Source organism: Leopardus geoffroyi, chromosome B4 (genome assembly GCF_018350155.1).
Source record: "Leopardus geoffroyi isolate Oge1 chromosome B4, O.geoffroyi_Oge1_pat1.0, whole genome shotgun sequence".
In the NCBI taxonomy this organism is placed as follows: domain Eukaryota; kingdom Metazoa; phylum Chordata; class Mammalia; order Carnivora; family Felidae; genus Leopardus; species Leopardus geoffroyi.
In genome coordinates this window covers 10,646,318-10,666,701 of record NC_059341.1, presented here as the reverse complement: position 1 = coordinate 10,666,701, position 20,384 = coordinate 10,646,318, and the positions used below count along the sequence as shown (strand labels likewise).

General features: G+C 40.2%; 1 protein-coding gene across 3 annotated transcripts in view; it reads left to right on the top strand.

Moving 5' to 3' along the window:
• The window catches only part of USP6NL (USP6 N-terminal like), a 234,992-nt gene that overhangs the window by 52,893 nt on the left and 161,715 nt on the right, over positions 1-20,384 (top strand). For 2 of the 3 annotated variants that reach the window (XM_045465657.1, XM_045465656.1), the window contains exon 2: positions 19,039-19,125. In XM_045465657.1, coding sequence (XP_045321613.1) covers positions 19,122-19,125 — 4 coding nt within the window. In that variant the 5' untranslated portion in view covers positions 19,039-19,121. Of the gene's footprint in view, positions 1-53; positions 163-19,038; positions 19,126-20,384 lie in introns of those variants that run through there. The other variant, XM_045465658.1, reaches the window with a different exon arrangement.

The following is a 20,384-nucleotide window of genomic DNA, read 5'->3' as shown; positions in this document are numbered from 1 at the left end:
GGCCCCGGGGAGCCGGACGCCGCCATTCCCGGCCCCGGGGAGGTGGACGGAGCTGCGGCTCCCCGCCTCTGCTCTTGGGGGTCAGGCTCGGGGAACCTGTGCGGGGCCGTCCGAGTGCCCCCTGGAACCTCGATCGTGGGGCTCTGCGGGAGTGATTGGCAGGTTGGCGGGCGCCGGGTGGGGGGCGCTGGGATGCAGGGGGCGTGCGGGGAGGGTCTGCGGCGGACGCAGCGCGAGGGGACCTGGTGGCGGGTGAAGGGGCCCGGTGGAAAGGACCCGGGTCCTCAGATCCTGGGGGAGGGGAGCCCCGCCGCCCCCCCTCCCCCCCGGAGCAAGCTTCGGTCCCCGGGAGACGTGTCTGTCTCCCCTGCAAGTTTCACTTGCGTCCTGCGGAGCCCAAGTGGGCAGGACTGAGGCGAACTTCGTTCTTTTAAATTACTGCCTTCGTGCCGCGGAACTTTCTTTCGGCTCGGCAAGCGGAGGATCGGGTGAATGAGGGAACCGGGGAGCCTGGAAATCTGTGCGCCTTTGCAAAGTTTGCAAAGTAGTTTGCAGCTAACAGCCGAGTGACGGTGCGGCATATCTAATGCGTGAGAATGGTTGCTCGCAGGTATTTTAATGCCAGGAAATGCGAGGAGTCTGCGAATCCACATTTCTGTAAATTGGAAGACATTTCTATAAATTGAAAGACATTTCTATAAATTGAGAATTACACTCTATCCGCCTCCTCCCCTTTCCCCGCATTTTAATCCACAGTTGCTTTTTCGTCAGTAGACTTTAATAGGAGTTAAATGGGTCCCTTATGGGACTGGGGAGGATGTTTGAATTGGGGCACTACCCAGTCACGGGAAATAATGTGACACAAATGGAGGGAAAGAGAGTGGGGACACGATCTTAAATATTTTGCTCGCTGGAAGAAAGTGACTTTAATCCTATACTAATCCATTTATAAATGGAATCAAGTCTCTGGGATACACACTGAACATTTTGTAGCTCAGAAAAGTTGGACAGAACTTTAGAGATCACCGTGGCCAACTCCCTCTATGTGTTGAATCTCTGGGAAGTTCTAATGGAGGGAAGTCAGGGTACTTTTTCCTTTTGTAAAGTCATTTTAATAAGAATTCAGTTAGCCAGCATCACATGAACAGTGGTTTATTTACTTGTATTTCTCTATCAGACCCTCAAATTAAGAAAAAATATGAGTTTGCTGTTTCTGATAATAAAGTTTGTAAACATAGTTTAGGTTTTTACTTAGAGTGGATGTAGGTCCTGTGTGGGATTCTACACACGCAATTGACATATGTCAACCGTACATAGGTCAAAATATAACAAAAAAATTATGCTAATATAAGTATAAATTAATTTTTTAAAGGAAAACAGGTATCCCGAGTTAACAGATTCCTTTGCTGATTAAAGAATTAGTGAGTTGTCTCAAAGGCATTTGAAGAAGCATCGTTTGGGGCGCCTGGGTGGCGCAGTCGGTTAAGCGTCCGACTTCAGCCAGGTCATGATCTCGCGGTCCGTGAGTTCGAGCCCCGCGTCGTGCTCTGGGCTGATGGCTCGGAGCCTGGAGCCTGTTTCCGATTCTGTGTCTCCCTCTCTCTCTGCCCCTCCCCCGTTCATGCTCTGTCTCTCTCTGTCCCAAAAATAAATAAACGTTGAAAAAAAAAAATTAAAAAAAAAAGAAGCATCGTTTGCCAAACATTAAGAACTTGGGCCCGAGTCTTGGTGTTTGTGCCTACTTACTGTTTTTAGCTAGCGGTCAGACTCCCTGGTGCACTTGTTTCTGATGAGGGTAGCCCATTTCCAGTTATAACAGTGCTTCGACGTGAACTATCTCCTAGTGAGGACAACTGCCACTGGTTATACAAGCCAGTAAGTGGAAGTGTCAGCTTTGCCACCATCTGTCAACTGGCTGGCCATCCTTGGAGTTGTTGGGAACGAAGACAACTTCCTGGCACGGCGGATGCAATCTGGGCCTCCAGTGCCTGGCAGAGGTTGTACTGGTCAGCCGTGGCCGCCATGTGCACATCTATCTCAAGTTCCTGTTACGTTTTGCAGCCAGTGAACGTGACTGAGAAGGAGGCCAGTAAATGAAAGCTAGTGGCAGATTGAAAACACAGTTAACTTCGGTTAACATGCACTAGGCCTGTTAGTTAAGGCAGTTGGAAGCTGGCAGAAGACTTAGCCACAATACTAAAACTTTGGGAATTGGTGCTTCAGTTCGAGAGAAAGAGACAGGTGATTGCATTCTGGTTTATGTTTGCAATTTCACTTTAACCGTGCTTGTTTTGCTTTAGTGCAATGACATTGTTATCAACAGTGTTCTGACCGTGTATTCCCAGAAAGTTTCAGTTTGTCCCTTCAGGGTGATTTTTGAAAGGCATGTTGGCATTTAGGTGGGATTCGCTGGTATTTAGAGTCTCTCGCCCCCCCCCACCCCCCATTAAAAAGTATCTCACTTTTTACAGTGGAAGTCAACAAAAGTAATACCAATTTGAAAGAAATCTGTCTTCTAGCACATTTCATTATAGTACCTGGGGGTCACAGCATGGGAATTAGAATTGCAGACACTTGGATTCTCAACCGATCTATGCCATTTCCAGGCTATATCATTTCATGCAAATAACTTAGTTTTTGAGGGCTGTTTTCTTTGCAAAATTGGGGAGAATCGTAAATTCAGATTTGTTTGTTCATCCAGCAAGTATTTCTCCAGTGCCTTCCGTGCCTCAGGTTAGCTACCTTGTTTTCAACGATGACAGGGAGATAGGTTCTTTGAAGTACTGGGAGCTATAAAACCCAGGAGCAAGGAGCCTAACCTGACTTTTGGGGGTGGTTGGGCAAGCTTCCCTGAGCCAGGGACTCGTAAGACCTGAAGGAATAGGAGGAGATAGTAGGTGCAGAGGGGAGGTGAGCGGGTGGGACACTGTGAGGATGAGACCAGAGCATGCGCACAGCCACGGCGCCTGAAGAGACTGCGGTGAAGGTTAGAGAAGAACGCTTGGGTGGGAGTCAGCTCCCCACACGGCTCGTGGGCAACCGCGTTTGGTGTGTGGAGAAGGCCCTCGGCACCGTGCTCGAGTCACCTGAACGAAGGGCTTGGTCTTGCTCCTCAGCCCTCGTGGAAAGGGAGTCCGTCTCATTGACTCTAACGCAGTAGACCTGGACATGCCTCTCTGTACGCTTTGGGGTCCCGTTTTTTAATTCTGGCGCTGTTCACTCTTCGTTTTTATATCTGAAAGGCTGGAATGAAATACAAAGATTCTTTGATTTCTTTACAGAGATAGGCTATACGATATGAATATAGTATTTTGATATAATTTTGGTAGCATTGTTTCTTTGCGAGGCTTAGGCTACCTTACTTAAGATACCTACCTCTCACAAAATGGTAGTAGCAATCCACCCTAAAATCAAAAAATATTTATTAAGGGGCGGGTAGTTTCATTTGCCTATAGGAAGGTCAGGAGTTGACTCTGGAGTTTCATATCTTGTTTGCTTAAGTGTTTTTGGCTCGAAATAGATATTTGATTATTCTCGGAGAGAGGTACATGTTGCACCTGTGTCTTGCCGACATTGATGTCAGTGTAGAAAAAGTTATAATTTTATGCTGGAATTTTCCTTTCACTAAATTAACAATTGAATTAAAAATATTAGAGTAATGTTTTTCATGAAAGAAGTGAAAAAATATTGTTTTTGAGTTTCTTAATATATTAATTTCAGTAACTTTACATAGATCAGTAATGGCAAATTAATATTTTATTATGGAACTAATGCAGTATTTATAAGCTAGTTAGCTCTCTGGGCTTTTTGTTCCTGTTTCTTCTTATTTGGTTTTCGGACATTTTAATGCTTGTTAGCATATCTGTGGTAAGAAAAGAGAAAGTGAAATAAGATTTCAAAAAGTCAGTCGCAATAGAAAAGATTGGTCAAAATTTATGAAAGGTATGTGTGCCAGATATTTTTGTGTATTTTGCTGATGACTATTACAAAAATGAATTGGCACTTAATAACTTTACATTGACATAAATATTTAAAAATTTAAAAAATCTACTTGAATTCCTTGTTTTCCATATTTTTTCCCCTCATTCTACCTTTGTTTTGGATTCTCTTTGTAAAAATAATTATTCCATTTACTTCTTTTTTATTAGCGTGGATCATGTGTTCTTTTGCTGTTCCTTTAGTGTTGGCCTACGAAATTCTGATATGTTTTCCCAACTTACCAAAGTATAATATTGAGACTTCCACTCTTTTTCCTGAGATTGTGAAAGGCCTTTAAAAACATTTAAGTTAATTTTCTTTCTTTCTTTCTTTCTTTCTTTCTTTCTTTCTTTCTTTCTTTCTTTCTTTCTTTCTTTCTTTCTTCTTTAAACCCATTTCGTTGTCACCATGTTTTAAAATGCATATATATTTTAAACCCCAAAGATATATTTCTATTGTGCGAGCTGGGGAGGAGCAGAGAGAGAGGGAGACACAGAATCCAAACCAGGCTCCAGGCTCCAAGCTGTCAGTACAGAGCCCGACGCAGGGCTCAAACTCATGGGCTCTGAGATCATGACCTAGCCGAAGTCACACGCTTAGCTGACTGAGCCACCCAGGTGCCCCTATTTGGCTTTGTTTCTATTGAGAAGTCAGTCATAGTTTATTGCTTCTGTCTTGGTAATTGGTTTCTTTTTCAGGCCATTTTTAAGATTTTCTTTTTGGATTTCAAAGAATCCTCCCTTTCTTGCTTGGGGAGTATACCTTCCGATGTCTTTCATCAGTTTTGGATAGTTCTCAGCCATCATCTCTTCCAATATTGCTTCTTCCCCATTCTGTTTCTTGATCTTTCTGCGACTTCAGTTTCACAATGTTAGACTCACCAAATCCTCTGTGCATTTCACTTGCCTTCTGTATTTTCCATTCTTTTGTTTCTTTTCTGTGCTGGATATTTTTTTGTGTGTGTGTGTGTTCTGTCTTCCAGTTTACTAAGTTAGTCTTCATCTAATATGCTCTTTTTTCTAAGTTGATTTATTTTGAGAGAGAGAGTGCGTGGCTGCACGCCCTTAGGAGGAAAGTGGGGCAGAGAGAGAATTCCAAGCAGGCTCTGCACCTTCAGCGCAGAGCCCGGTGTTAGGGCTCAATCTCGTGACCCGTGAGATGATGACCTGAAGCGAAGTCAAGAGTTGGGCTCTTAACTGAGCCATCCAGGCGCCCCACTGTCTAGTATGCTCTTAAATGTTATTCTCTGGGTTCTTAATTTTGGTTAATTGTATTTTTCATTCTAGAATTTCAGTTTGGTTCCTTTTAAGTGGTCATGTCACTTTCATAGTTTCTTATTCCCTATCAAAAATTTCAAGCTCTGTACATATCTCTTTGAACAGGGTGAGCATGGCAACTATCCCCTGGTCGTGCAGATTTTTTCTGTAGTCTTTCATTTCTCCAGGGGTCTTATCTCCTAATGTTCCTGCCTGTCTTTGATTGTGTACTGTTCATTCTATTTGAAAAAAATATGTCTAGAAGTACTTACCGATTTAGGTAAAGCTTTTTCTGTTGCTTTTGCCAGGCACTTGGTCTTACCTTTATTCAAATTAAGTTTTTTTGAATCTATGTAAGGACCGGTTTAGTTTGCTTCTGCGTTATACCTTCTGGGATTCAGCCTTATGCGGTCTTATTCCAAAGTAGGGGATGGCTCCCTTGGAGGATCTTGTACTCTGACACTTTGGCTTCTGAGTCTCCAAGGCCGCCTCCATGCAGTTTAGCCTCTCAGGCATCTCTTGATTAGGCAAATATTTCCAGGAGGGAAGAAACCCCAATGTGCCACGCATGCTCTGCCCTGTCCTCCTGATTCCTTGTTAGTTCTTTGATCACCATCCTTCCCTATGTTTTAAATTAAGGTATAATATACATATAGTAATGTGCACCAATCTTAAATGTATATCCTGAGGAGTTTTTGTAAATGTATAATCATACTCAGATCAATATACAGAACATTTTTGCCACCCCAGAAGGCCCGTGTCACACTCCTTCCCAATCCATACTACCTATCTTCCTTGCCTTGGGTAACAATTACTCAGTTTTCTAGCACCATAGAGTAGTTTTACATTAAAAAAACTCATTTATTTTGAGAGAGAGAGGGAGTGACCAAGCGGGGGTGGGGGGGTGGGGGGGATGGGGAGGGGCAGAGGAAGAGAACGAATCCCAAGCAGATTCCGTGCTGTCAGCACAGAGCCTGACATGGGGCTCGATCCCATCTCCCGTGAGATCATGACCTGAGGTGAAATCAAGAGTCCTGGGGGCGCCTGGGTGGCGCAGTCGGTTAAGCGGCCGACTTCAGCCAGGTCACGATCTCACGGTCCGTGAGTTCGAGCCCCACGTCAGGCTCTGGGCTGATGGCTCAGAGCCTGGAGCCTGCTTCGGATTCTGTGTCTCCCTCTCTCTCTGCCCCTCCCCCATTCATGCTCTGTCTCTCTCTGTCCCAAAAATAAATAAACGTTGAAAAAAAAAAAAAAAAAAAAGAGTCCTGCACTCAACCGACTTGAGCCACCCAGGTGCCCCTAGTTTTGCATTGCTTGTTTTTTGTTTTTGTCGAAATAGTATCATACAGTGTACATTCCTCTGTGTCTGATCTGGCTTGTTTCATTCAGTATTGTAGTCTATCAGCGAGATTCAGCTATGTTGTTGCATGTAGCGGTAGTGTTTCTTTTTCATTGCCCTGTACTTGTTCTAGTTACTGGGGCACCTAAAAAATTGCCTCAAAACTCAGTGACTTAAACAATGACCTTGATTTCCGTACAAAACTGTAATTTGAGCCTTGCTTGTTATAGCTGCGTTTGGTGTCAGGAAGGGCTGCTTGAAGGCTGGGCCTAATAGTATTGCAAGTTTTGCCCACGTGTCCGCCGTTGGCGGACCAGCACTTAAATGTGGCCTGAGTGTCCTCACAGCCTCGTGGCAGTGTTCCAACTGCTAGCGTCCTCCACACACGTGCAGTGGGGAGAGCGGTGGAGATCCTGTGAGCCAGACACACGCTGAATGTCCTCTTACGACTTGGCTTTGAAACTTAATGCAGTTTTACTTCCACTGCATTGTATTCTTGGAGGCAGTTATGAGCCTGCCTAGGTTTGAAGAGCGGGGGAACAGACTCTGCCTCTTGATGGGGAGAGAGAAGATTCTGCCCTTGATCTTAGCCAAAAGGCCGAGAAGCAATGGGAGAGATCAGATTCTAGAAGAGCATGTGAGACCGGAAATGTTGTGGTCGCCATTATTGGAAAATATAGTGTGCCATAGTAGCAGCCTCATACACAAGCCTATCACAATTTATTTATCCATTCTTTTAATACACATGTGAATTATTTCCAGTTTTGGGCTATTGTAATAAAGCTGCTGTGGACATTTTTGTGCGTGTATTGTTGGGTTTATGCAGTCCTTTCTTTTGGAAATACCCCTGGGCACGGAACTATTGAGTAATATAGGCAGATATATATTTTGCCCCACTAGTTACTACCAACTTTGTCAGAGTGGTTGTACCAATTTATATCCTCTGATATTTTTAAGAATTAAAGAAATACATATATTTGTCTAGCTTTTTGATTGTATTTAAAACAAGAGGCTTGGTGTGTAATCTGTGGTCTAGTTTTATTGGAAATGTAAGTTGTATTTGAACATGTATTCAAATTAGTGCTAAGTATAGTTACCATTAGCAGACTATCTGCATTAATTGCTGAAGAGAAATTTCTGAAATTTCTTTTTAGAACTTGCTTTTTGGAAATATTGAGCTCCATCCCTCAATTTATATCACATTTTTTTTCTCATCAATGCTTATCATGAATTTGAATTCTAAAGCTCATTCACCAGACTTGCTTGGGAAATATTTTTCTATTACAAAATCTTTTTCCTACAAAGCTGGTAATTTGCCGTCCCTAGGGATTGCCAGAAGAATGCTCCAGGTTCTTCCCTTAAACTCTCAGGGTTACTCTTTTGATTACTTCACTACTGATAGTCATTTTAACTTTCTTCTAAGTGTCATTTGAATCTGGCCCCCTCCCACACCCCCTTTTTGTAACCAGCATTTTAGACCGGTTTGTTTCAGCTCATACCTGGTTTTCTGCAATAATTTATTGATTGATCCTACTAATAATGCTTGGGAAGTTAGAATTCTCTTACTCATTGAATTAAGATTAGTTTTTAGGTCCTAAATCTAACAGTGCTAGAAAGAGAACTTAAAAATCATTTCAACTTATTTAAAAATAAGACCTGAAAAAAAAAAAAAACCAAAAACAACAACAACAACCAAAACTGAATCAGTGCTAGAGTATAGAAGATATTTAGATTACCGAAGCATTTTTTTCTGGCATAATCACTTGACAGTCTTGAGTGGTAGGTGCGTTGAAAAGTTTGACTCTCATTTTACAGGTAAAGAACGTGAGTCTCAGCTGTGCCTGTTGCATCTAGGACTCCTTGTATGTTGAGTGATCTTCCTTCAGGGCCCACAACTACCATCAACTTGCTGAATTCCAATCTTATTGACTACATGAATTTTCCTGTCTTCAACTTGATATATTTGCATCTTATGGCCAATACGTTTACTCATTTTCATTCACTGCAGGGCCTCTGCATGAGCTGATAGTACTTTTGTCCTGAATTTGTTTGGTTAGTGGCAGGATGGCTGGGACCAGGTTTGTCTTGATTTTTTAGACCAAGCCCCTTGAGAAGTTTTTGCATATTGTCTAGCTGGATAAGTATTTACTGAAGGGATGGATGGATTCTTGTCTTTAGAATCTGGAGTTTTTAGCTGACTTTTATTTTTATTTTTTTTATTTTTTTATTTTTTATTTTTTAACGTTTATTTATTTTTGAGACAGAGAGAGACAGAGCATGAACGGGGGAGGGTCAGAGAGAAGGAGACACAGAATCGGAAGCAGGCTCCAGGCTCCGAGCTGTCAGCACAGAGCCCAACGCGGGGCTCGAACTCACGGACTGCAAGATCATGACCTGAGCCGAAGTCGGCCGCTTAACCGACTGAGCCACCCAGGCGCCCCTTTAGCTGACTTTTAAAATGATGCCAGGCCTCTTAAAGTCAGATGTCTTGTATCCTTTGTTTTAGCTTTGATCTGCAGAGCTCGCATTAGGTGCACTTTTCTGATAGTATGTATCAAGTGCGTTAGGCAAATATAACCTGAACAAATTATAAGCTGCTTTTTTTTTTTTTAAATGTTTTAAGGGGCGCCTGGGTGGCGCAGTCGGTTAAGCGTCCGACTTCAGCCAGGTCACGATCTCGCGGTCCGTGAGTTCGAGCCCCGCGTCAGGCTCTGGGCTGATGGCACAGAGCCTGGAGCCTGTTTCCGATTCTGTGTCTCCCTCTCTCTCTGCCCCTCCCCCGTTCATGCTCTGTCTCTCTCTGTCCCAAAAATAAATAAACGTTGGAAAAAAAAAATTTAAATGTTTTAAATGTTTGTTTATTCTTTTTTTTTTTTCCAATATATGAAGTTTATTGTCAAATTGGTTTCCATATAAGCTGCTTTTGAAAGGCCCTGCCTCTATAGCTGTAGGTAAAGAAGCTTGGGAAAGGACATTTGTTTTTCTAAATACATAAAAGTTAGCATGTTCACCAGTGTAAAGCTGCTGGAATTCGATAAGTCCTTCTGGAAACCTAACTCAGGTTCTACCTGTAGAAGGGGAAATTAGACCTCATTCTTATCTGATGCTTCATTAACATACACGTGTAAACAAACCGAGGAAATCCAATGATTTCACATTTTGCCCATTTCATTCTCTGACCTTATTAGCAGGAAGTGCTGTGTTGATGTAGTGAATAGTGGGTAGGAGAAATAGACCTTTCACTCTAGTGCTGACGGAAGATTTGCTTCACTTCTCTTGAGCTGGGAAAATATTGAAAGTTGTTCAAATTTAGCATTGTATTTCAGGGGGTATAAATTGCAGAAAGAGCATTCTTTATAGAAAGCCCAAGAGTTAGGAAAGTATAGTGGTGAGACTTCCTGTGTCAATGAATAGTGACTCTAATATTAACTGAAGTTGTTTATCTGGAATGAGAAGACATTACCCAGTACGTATATGTGTGCCCAGCATATGTCTTTGAACCAATGAACTATGAATCTGAATTAAGAAAGAAAGGTACTAGAAATCCTCTAATGTAAGTTCCACGGGGCCAGGATCTTTGTTTTGTTCTTGGCTGTGTCTGCAGGGCCTAGAACACTCCCTGGCTCATAATAGCTGCTCAGTAAATACTTATTGAATGGATAGTCAATTTGTATATTATCTGTTTGTTTTAAATTAAAAAACCCAACATTAATCATTTAAATATTGCTTTATAATCCTTTGGGAAATAAATTGGTTGAGGCATCATTTCTGATAATTCTTGTTGGACATTTGAGTTGTTTATAAATTTTTTTGCTGTCATGAATCAAGCTTCAACAAAGGAAATTTTCTTAAGCTCTTTCTTGGGCTGGTAGTTCAACACATGGCAATGTTGTAAAACAGGCTCTAGGAATTTCTCCTAGAAAATAAACTTGGCTTGTGCAACTCTGAGGGTGAGATCAGAAGCTTTAGTGATCAGACGTCTGAGATCAGGTAGCACCAATGATACAGCTCTGAGTAGGCCTGCTGCTCTTACGCATGTGGATAATGTCTAATCCTCAGTCTTTGCACGTGAAAGCTCTCTTGCAATTTGTAGTGGAACTGCCTATCACTTGACTTTGTCTTTTACTTTTAAAGAATGAATGAGTCACTACAGATATTTCTGCCTCTTAATTATAGTTTAAACATTCTAAATGCATTTAACTCCTTCATACGGATGGGTACACATATTCTGTTATTCTCATTTATCATCATTTCACTTCTGAATGGCTTGGGAAAAATTTTGCTCTTTCCTATTAAAGTATTATAAAACTTATTCTACAAAAAGCTCTGTGTAATGTGTGTTACATAGGGTCTAATATAATGGTGTCTATAGTGTCCCCTCCCTCAACTTAAGCAATAGAACATTATCAGTATCCTCTTGGATCACATCTCATTGTTCCTCCTCCTCCGTCCATTACTTGTCCGGGGAAACCGTCAGGTTCAACTTTAGGCTCTAGCATTCTCTTGCTTTTCTGTATAGTTACACTGCATATGTATATGTCCCTGAACAACTTATTGTGAATTTTACATGTTTTGGAACTTTATGTTAATAGTATCATTGTGTGTGTGTGTGTGTGTGTGTGTGTGTGTGTGTGTGTATTCACAAATTTAGTGAGTAAAGCTTTTTAGTAAAACTAAAACTCACACATTTCATTTGCATTTAAAGTTAATGTCCTTGCTCTCTGCATTAGTCATCTTTTGCAGTAATTATGCTGTGTAACAAACCACTGCAACATTTCAGGGCTGTGAAAGGACAGACATTTATGTCTAGCTCATAGGTTTGGCAGTCTCTGCTGGGTTTGGCTGGGCTTGTCTCTAAGCCTTGGGTTGGGTTCAGTTATGTGCTGGGTGTATACTCATTCTGGGACCAGCAGCTGTTGGGGTACAAGACACACGCCAAGCTCAGGGCTCTTAAACCCTCCACTTACAAATGGGATAGTGTCATTTGTGCCCAGAGTCCAACATGTCATGCAATCAGGCCCCCACATCCATGAGGTGGGGAGTATGTCCCACCCTTAGGGAAGTCACAGTGAGAGCAGTGAGTGAAGGAAGGCATGTGAACAAAAGATAGTATCTGCCATATCTTCCTCTTGAATAACAGCATAAGAAACTTGGAATATTTCCTTTCTTATTACTTCCCTTCTAGATTACATGCTGTTGTTCAGTACTTTCTCTCTCTCTCTCTCTCTTTTGTAACTCCTGATTTAGAAATCATACCTCTAATATTTGTTTGTGTTTACTCATGTTTACAACTTTTATCTCACCATTCTTTCCTGTATTTCAGATCTTCTCTTTGGCATCATTTTCCATATTTGTGACCTACAGTTTTGGAAGCATCTTTAATGAGGATCTGTTTATATTCTCGCAGTTTGTGTCTGAAATTTTCATTATTTTGTCATTTTTCTTGAAAAGTGAGTTTTAACTGTGTTGAGTATATAATTATGGTTAACAGTTTCTTTATTTTAGCTTCGAAGACATTATTCTAGTGTCTTCTGGCTCCCATTGTTGCAGTTGGTAAGTCAGATGTCAAGTCTAATTGTTCCTTCTGTGAGCAATCTGCCTTTGGTTTCTGGATGCTTTTAAGAACTCTCTGTCATTGATGTTTCACAGTTTCACGATGGTATCTCTAGGTGTCAGTTTCCATTTTATTTATACTTTGTGGAATTTGCTGAACCTGAGTCTGTACTTTAGTGTCTTTCATCAGTTCAGGAAAATTCTTGGCTATTGTCTTTTTGCAGATTGTCTCTCCCTCATTCTTGATGTTCTCTTTCTAAAACTCCCAATTAGATATATATATGTAAAATAGATGTTTTAATCTATTTTTCATATCTCTTAATCTTCCTTTATATTTTCTAATCTGTCTTTGTTGCATCCTGGATGATTTCAGATCTGTCATCTGGTTCATTAATTCTCTCTTTAGCAGCATCCACTTTGCTGAACTTGTCTGTTGAGCTTTAATTTTAGTTATCCTGTTTTTCACTTGATTCTTTTCCAAATTTGTTGCCTTCTTTTTTGCTCATATTTTTCATTTCCTGTTGTTTTTCAAACATTATTGTCCTTTCCTTTTTGACATATTTGTGATGAGTCTGCTTATTTCTGTCGAATCTTGCTTATGCATAGTTTTAAATTTTGAGCTAATTTTTCCTGTAACTTTGTGGAAATGCTTATGAGACTTGGCTTAAGAGTGCTTTCTCCCAGAGGGAATTTGCAATTGAGGACAATGTCAAACCAGGGCAACTTAATTTCTAGGTTTGAGATTTTTATAATATACAAGTGTATGGATTTGAACTTGAAACCTGGGTGAAGGTTGGTTTTGGTTACAGATTTCCAGTGAATACTCCCCTCCCCCTCCCCAAACACAAATAAACCTAGACTCAGGAGAGAATTTTCCTTCAATCTTCCTTTGGGGTAGATTTTTTTTCCCCCCTTCCTTAGTTAATTATTTTTATTGAAGATGTAGTGTTTCAGGTGTCAGGCTCTCTGTACTTACCTGTAGTCTGACTTTCCATGTTGTATTGTGTAAAGCTCTGGTTTTGTCCCAAGCATGACTGTCAGCACTGAAAGCCCTTCAGCATTGTCTGGTAGAATTTTCGGGGATCATGGAAATGTTACACACCTCTGCTAATACAGCAGCCACTAGCCACATTTAAAATGTATGAGGTATGACAAAGCAATGGAATTTTAAATTTTACATGGTTTTAATTAATTTAAATTTAAATAGCTACGGGCTGGTGGCTGCAGTATTGGACGGTGCAGCATGGTTATGGGAGATGGGCAGTTGCCTGGGAGGCCCGTTCCTGGCATCAGTGCTTACTTATCACCCTCTCTTTGTGCTCCTGTGCGTTTTTTCGGTCTCTGAGGATTTCTCTTAGTTGCTTATGAGCTTTGCTGTGCATTTAATAGGATAATTATTGTATTTTATCAAGTATTTTGATGTCATGTAGCAAGAGGGTTCGCAAGCTCTTTGGGCACAAGAATCTCAGAAACGGAATTACCTGACAGCTGTATTTTTAGTTGGAGAGATACTTACCTTGAATGGTAAAAATCGGAAAGTTCACAGTGAAGTAGTGGATGTTCTTCGGAAACTGACCATGAAGTTAGAAATTATGAGGAAGAATTAATTAAATGCTTTCTTTGCCATCGTTCTTACTCTACAAAACATTGAAGGATGCTAAAAGATAAAAATGGAGCTGTAACTTAAGTTTTTCAAGTCTTAACACATGGTCTTCAGCTGCTTGGTGTGAGTGTTTTACCAATACAAGAGCACTTGAATGAAAAGGTATATATATTTATTTAGAGAGAAATATTTTGCAGATGGACAGAAAAAACAAAATGAACTTGAGAGATCATAGGGAACTGTGGTGGTGGAGGGACAGGAAAGGGCTTGGACATTCAGTGCTGAAAGTATGTGTTTCGCTTCTGGCTTTAACAGGGCCTGTGTTATTTAATTGGAGGGATTTAAAAATACATAAATAATGAGTCCTAGCTATTTCTCAGGTATACGCTTCTTTTTCCTCCAAAGCCAAATATTTCAGAAATGTGTGGTTGGTTTTGGATATTCATTAATAAAAACACTTAAGACACTTTGTAATAAATTTCTGTTACTTTACGATTTGCTTGCTCTTTTGGAGCCGTAGGTACATTGGATTCTTTTTTTGTTACCTGTGTTTTTGCATTGTGGTTAAATACACATAAGACTACCATTTTAACCTTTTTTAAGTGTCCAGTTCAGTGGCATTAACTACATTTACATTAATGTAGGACCATCACCATTCATCTCCAGAACTTTTTTCATCCTCCCAAACTGAAACTCTGTCCCCATTAAACATTAACTTCCTGTCCTCCCCCGCCCCGCCCCCCAGCTTCTGGTACCCACCATTCTACTTTCTGTCCCTGAATTTGACTTCTCTACATACTTCATTCATGTAAGTGGAATCATAGGGTGTTTGTCTTATATATGACTTGCTTATTTCACTTAGCATAATGTTCTCAAGATTAAATTTAATTTTCTGAAATTGTAATTTGTGCTAAGAGTAAAAGAATGGAGATCCCATCGGCTGGTAGTGGAGATTGGCATTCTCACGCATTTCTTTCCATAGAAGATCGTATACAGTGAAGTGAATTACTGTTAATTTGATCTCCTGAAAGAATATTATAAGAAACAATAGAATGTGATACCATATGTTGTGGTTTATAATTCTGTTAAATTTAAGTTTTAAAATCATTAAAATTGGGGCTGCTGAGCTTGATCTAAAATATATTATCTGGTGTTATAAAACCCAGAAATCCTTTCCAGTACTTCTAGAGGTTTAAACTGTCTAAAAGCATCAGAAATTATTTCAGGCTGCCTAGTGCCTGCAGTAAAGAAGAGGATATGGCGGAGTTTGTTTTACTTTTTAAAAAAAATTATTGATTTATTTTAAATGTTTATGTACTTTGTGTGCACATGTGGGGGAGGGGCAGAGAGAGAGGGAGGGAGAGAATCCCAAGTAGGCTGTGTGCTGTCAGCGTGGAGCCTGGTGCAGGGCTTGATCTCGTGAACTATAAGATCATGACCTGAGCTGAAATCAAGAGTTGGATGCTTAAGCCACCCACGCGCCCTGCATTTACCCTGAGATCCCTGTCAGGATGGGTTATCCGTAGCCCTGCTTACCACTCATGCAGATCAAGTTTTGTCACAAAAAGTTGGAGGTGTCACTTGAAAGAATCTATATTAGGTTAGTGTGAGTACACATTCCCATGTGGAGGATAAATAGCATAGCTCAAGTTACTAGAAAATGACTTTAAAGGCCAGATTTTACAGAAATACCCCAGTATACCTACTATGTGAAACTGTGGATTTAAAACAAATTATTTTTTTTTCCCTCTTGGATGGTGTGAAAAACAAAGTTAGATTTTTTTCTTCTCTTTTTTCTATGTCCATTGGGAGGGGATAGCATTTAGAGGAGGAGAAAGAGAGTGTGCACATTATTTATTTTGAGAGAGAAAGCACGAGTGTGAGTGGGGTAGGGGCAAGGAGAGAGATTGGGAGGGAGAATCCCTAGCAAGCTCTATGCTGTCAGGACAGAGCCTGATGTGGGGCTTGACCTCACTAACCTTGAGATTATGACCTGAGATTATGAGCTGAAATCAAGAGTCAGACGCTTAACCAGCTGAGCCACCTGGGCTCCCCTGTGCCCATTTTATCTTACATGCTTCTGAACTGCGTTGGTGCTTAAAAGAATTTGCATGCGACCTACTTTGAAAGTAGACAGGAGGGTCTACATTTCAAAGTTGCGATTATGCTAAAGAGTTTGAACCAGTGAGTTCAGTTACGAGTAATTTCCAAGTATGTTTTTCTAAGAACTACTCCATGACATTTTACAGTAATTCCAATTCATGCATTGTTTCATATTTGTCAAGTATATTTATCACCTTAGATGGTAAGGTCATAAATCCACTGTTGATAAGTTTATTATCCTGGTATTTTTGAGGTTACTATTTTTAGCGATAAGAAAACTTGATATGTTAGGAAGTTCAGTTCTTGAATAAGTATTTGTTCAGCGTTTTACAATTATGGGTAGGAGGCGCTACTTAGTATAAAATGCTTTCACGTTGCCATTGAGGAATTAAAAATTTTTTTTAGGACATTTATTTATTTTTGAGAGACAGAGAGCATGAGCAGGGGAGGGGCAGAGAGAGAGGGAGACTCAGAATCCGTAGCACGCTCCATGCTCCAAGCTATCAGCACAGAGCCTGAAGCGGGGCTTGAACTCACGAATTGCGAGATCATGACCTAGGCAGAAGTTCAGATGCTCAACCGACTGAGCCACCCAGGTGCCCCACCATTTAGGAATTTTAAATTTAAGATCAAAAACTTTGTTATAAACATCAACAAAGAGAAAAGTCCCTGACCAAAGAGACTAGACTCTACCAGTGTAAGTGAACTATAAGTAAACTCCTGGATCATCTGTGAATGTTTAATCTACACTATGTATCTGTAACATGGGATTGCCTTCCTGTGTCGTCATTCACCATGCTCCAGGGCTCAGCATGTTTGACCTCCTAGTTCCCTGGGAGGGAAAACAGATCTAATAGCCTGAGTGAGACACCATCAAAAAACTGTATTTATAGCGAGAAACTTCTTGTCACATATTCTGAAACTAACATGTAGATTATGTGTTATTTTAGATTTTTCATACAACTTCTCATTTCCTTTGGGATAATTGGGTTATCTGGAAATGAAAATCATAGCATTTACTGTATAGATAAAGAAGAAAGCCTGTGGGATGGGGGTCAGGTGATTACGTGGCAGTACTATGATTATATGCCATTGCTAATTACAGTCTACAAATCATGCTGTGCATACAGATTTTCATTTTGTAAATTTGTATTTCTCATGTATTTTACATGACATGAGTAAAGTATATAAATGAGACCAACATTATTTCTTCAAAAAATGTTACCCTAACTTTATTTATTTATTTATTTAAAAAAAATTTTTTTTTTCAACGTTTATTTATTTTTGGGACAGAGAGAGACAGAGCATGAACGGGGGAGGGGAAGAGAGAGAGGGAGACACAGAATCGGAAACAGGCTCCAGGCTCTGAGCCATCAGCCCAGAGCCCGACGCGGGTCTCGAACTCACGGACCGCGAGATCGTGACCTGCCTGAAGTCGGACGCTTAACCGACTGCGCCACCCAGGCGCCCCTACCCTAACTTTAATCTGTTGCAGAGTCAGTGGTCCTTAGTACTATGCTATGTTCTTAATTGATTTTGAAAATAAAGAAACCGTCACTTTCTGTGATTGCAAAAAGTAGTTTATCAGTTTATGAACAAAGCTGTAAATGAGGAAGCACAATGTAAATGTTATATCAAACCTTAATCTACCTATGGGATTTTATGTGTTAGATTTGGGGAGGCACTGTGCATCCGTAATTATGTTGAAGTATGGTATTAGTATTACTTTATGCCTCATTTTCTTTAATATATTAATCAAGTAAGGCAGATTTAGTTTGTATTTATACTAATGCAGGGTGATGCTTTATGTTATACTGAAGTGAAAAGAACCAAATACAAAATTTTGTATGTAGTATTTATAAAGTATATTTTAATTTTTTTAAATGTGTATTTATTTTTGTGAGACTGAGAGACAGATGTGAGCGGGGGAGGGGCAGAGAGAAGGAGACACAGAATTCAAAGCAGGTTCCAGGCTCTGAGCTATCAACACAGACATGGGGCTCGAACCCATGAAACACGAGATCATGACCGGAGCCGAAGTTGGATGCTTAACCGACTGAGCCGCCCAGGCACCCCTATAAAGTGTATTTTGAAGAAATACTTACAAAAAAAATCCCTGGAAAGGAACGTGCCCCACGTAATTGGGTAGATGTAGTGGCATTTTGTGGTAAGAGAATTTTTCTTTCTATTTTGCTGTTGTTTCCAATTTTTTTAAACAATGAAACCATATTTCATAATGAGGAAAATGCCCATTATTAGAGAAAGTCTATAGCAATACCTTTAGTGGTCTTCATTTGATAGTGTATAAATTATTTATGTGTAATCAAAAATCAATTTAGCAGATGCGATATGCTGTCTTTATCCTAGATGGAGTACTTTCTTTCTAGGACTTATTTATTTGAGAAAGGGGGAGGGAATAAGTTTTTAGTAAGTGAAGACCAAGGACACCTGTTTCTGTGTGATAATAAGTTTCTGTGTGATAATTACTTTGTATGTACTATTTGCTTTGGGGGTAACTTCTTATAGACAGAGGAAAATACAAGTGGAATCATGATGTTTTAAAGATTGGTAATTTTTTATATTTTTAGATGAAGGTTTTATATTCAGAAGGTTCTTTTGGAAATAGAAAATTGTTGAAACCAAATTATTTTCATTTCTTTTTCTTTTTTTAAATTTTTATTTATTTATTTTTTTCAACGTTTATTTATTTTTGGGACAGAGAGAGACAGAGCATGAACTGGGGAGGGGCAGAGAGAGAGGGAGACACAGAATCGGAAACAGGCTCCAGGCTCTGAGCCATCAGCCCAGAGCCTGACGCGGGGCTCGAACTCACGGACCGCGAGATCGTGACCTGGCTGAAGTCGGACGCTCAACCGACTGCGCCACCCAGGCGCCCCTTTTCATTTCTTTTTAGAAAATTTTATTTTAGGGGCGCCTGGGTGGCGCAGTCGGTTAAGCGTCCGACTTCGGCTCAGGTCACGATCTCACGGTTTGTGAGTTCGAGCCCCACGTAGGGCCCTGTGCTGACAGCTCAGAACCTGGAGTCTGATTCAGATTCTGTCACTCCCTCTCTCTCTGCCCCTCCCCCACTCGCACTCTGTCTCTGTCTCTCAAAAATAAATAAACGGTAAAAAAAATTAAAAAAAATTTTTTTTTAAATGCTGACCTTTAAAAAGATGATTTCTTTCTCTCTGTTTTCTTACTAGGACATGTATTCTTCTGAGAAACCTTGGACAGCAGATTTTGGTTTACTATCTGATTGGGACAGCCTACAGAGATATTTCCAGTCATGAGTAAGTGTCCTGTGTTTCATTTCAGAGGCCTGGGCAGCATTTGCAGTGTACTGAAAAAATAGAAAAAGTTTATTATTGGACAAACTGGAATTATGTTACTTCATCAGAGACTGGATACTCTGGTCAGCCCAGTACTGTGTACCTATCTGTATTTAAACAAGGAGATACTTTTTGATGCTTGGTTTATTCTGAAAAGTTAGATATGGTGAGGAAATCTGTGTCATTAGTTTCTTGGCTGATTTAATTCTGTTATCTAAAATTTTCTGTTGACTACTCATTGGGAAGTGACTTGTGAAAAATATGAAGAGGGAAACACTCAAATATAGAGGATAGTCTAGTGGTTGCCAGAGGAGAAGTGGGTGGGGGAAAAAGAAAGAAATATTAAGAGAGAAAATTTAAATTGATTGTAATTAGCAGAAGTTTAATTGTATGAGGTTTGATCATTGGGTAACATGGGTGAGTATATAAGCAAAAAAAAAAAAATCTATTAATGTCTTTGATGGAACGAAAACCGCATCTATCCTGTAGACTTTCCAAATTTGATACAGGTTTTATTTTCTCCCATAGTGGTTCTGTACATAGTATTTTCTGCCATTCCAGTCTGCTTCCGGCTGTGACTAGGAGAGCTGGGTTTTACGACTTTGTATTAACTGTTTATTTTAGGGAGTGAGGAAAGAATTACGAGTTTTGCCTTGACTGTGATCATATAACAATTTTGATGTATTTTTTAAAAAGTACAGATTTTTTGTTTATGGGAACTTTGAATAGAGTGAGCATTTCCTGCTGGAGTATAATAGAGAGTTTAAACATTTTCACGTGTAATTCATATTGATTATCTTAATATGGATAGAGTGTTTTTTAATTTAATTTATTTTTTTAAAAGATTTTTTTTAAGTTTATTTATTTTGAGAGAGAGCGAGAGAGCATGCGTGTGTGCGTGAGCAGGGGAGGAGCAGAGAGAGAGAGAGAGAGAGAGAGAGAGACAATCTTAAGCAGCGTCCGCAGGGCTCGAATCCATGAACCTTGAGATCATGACTTGAGCCGCAATCAAGTCAGATACTTAACTGACTGAGCCACCCAGTCACCCTGGATAGTTTTTCTTACCATTGATTGAAATAATTAAGCAGTTGTTAAATGAAAACAAGGCTGTTGTTGCTGTGAAATCTTTGAGTGCTTTCTATTAAGAATAATATCGCAAGAAGTACGCTTTGATTTTCGAGAGTTTTCAGTGGGTACTTTTTCTGTGGTGTCCTTTGAGT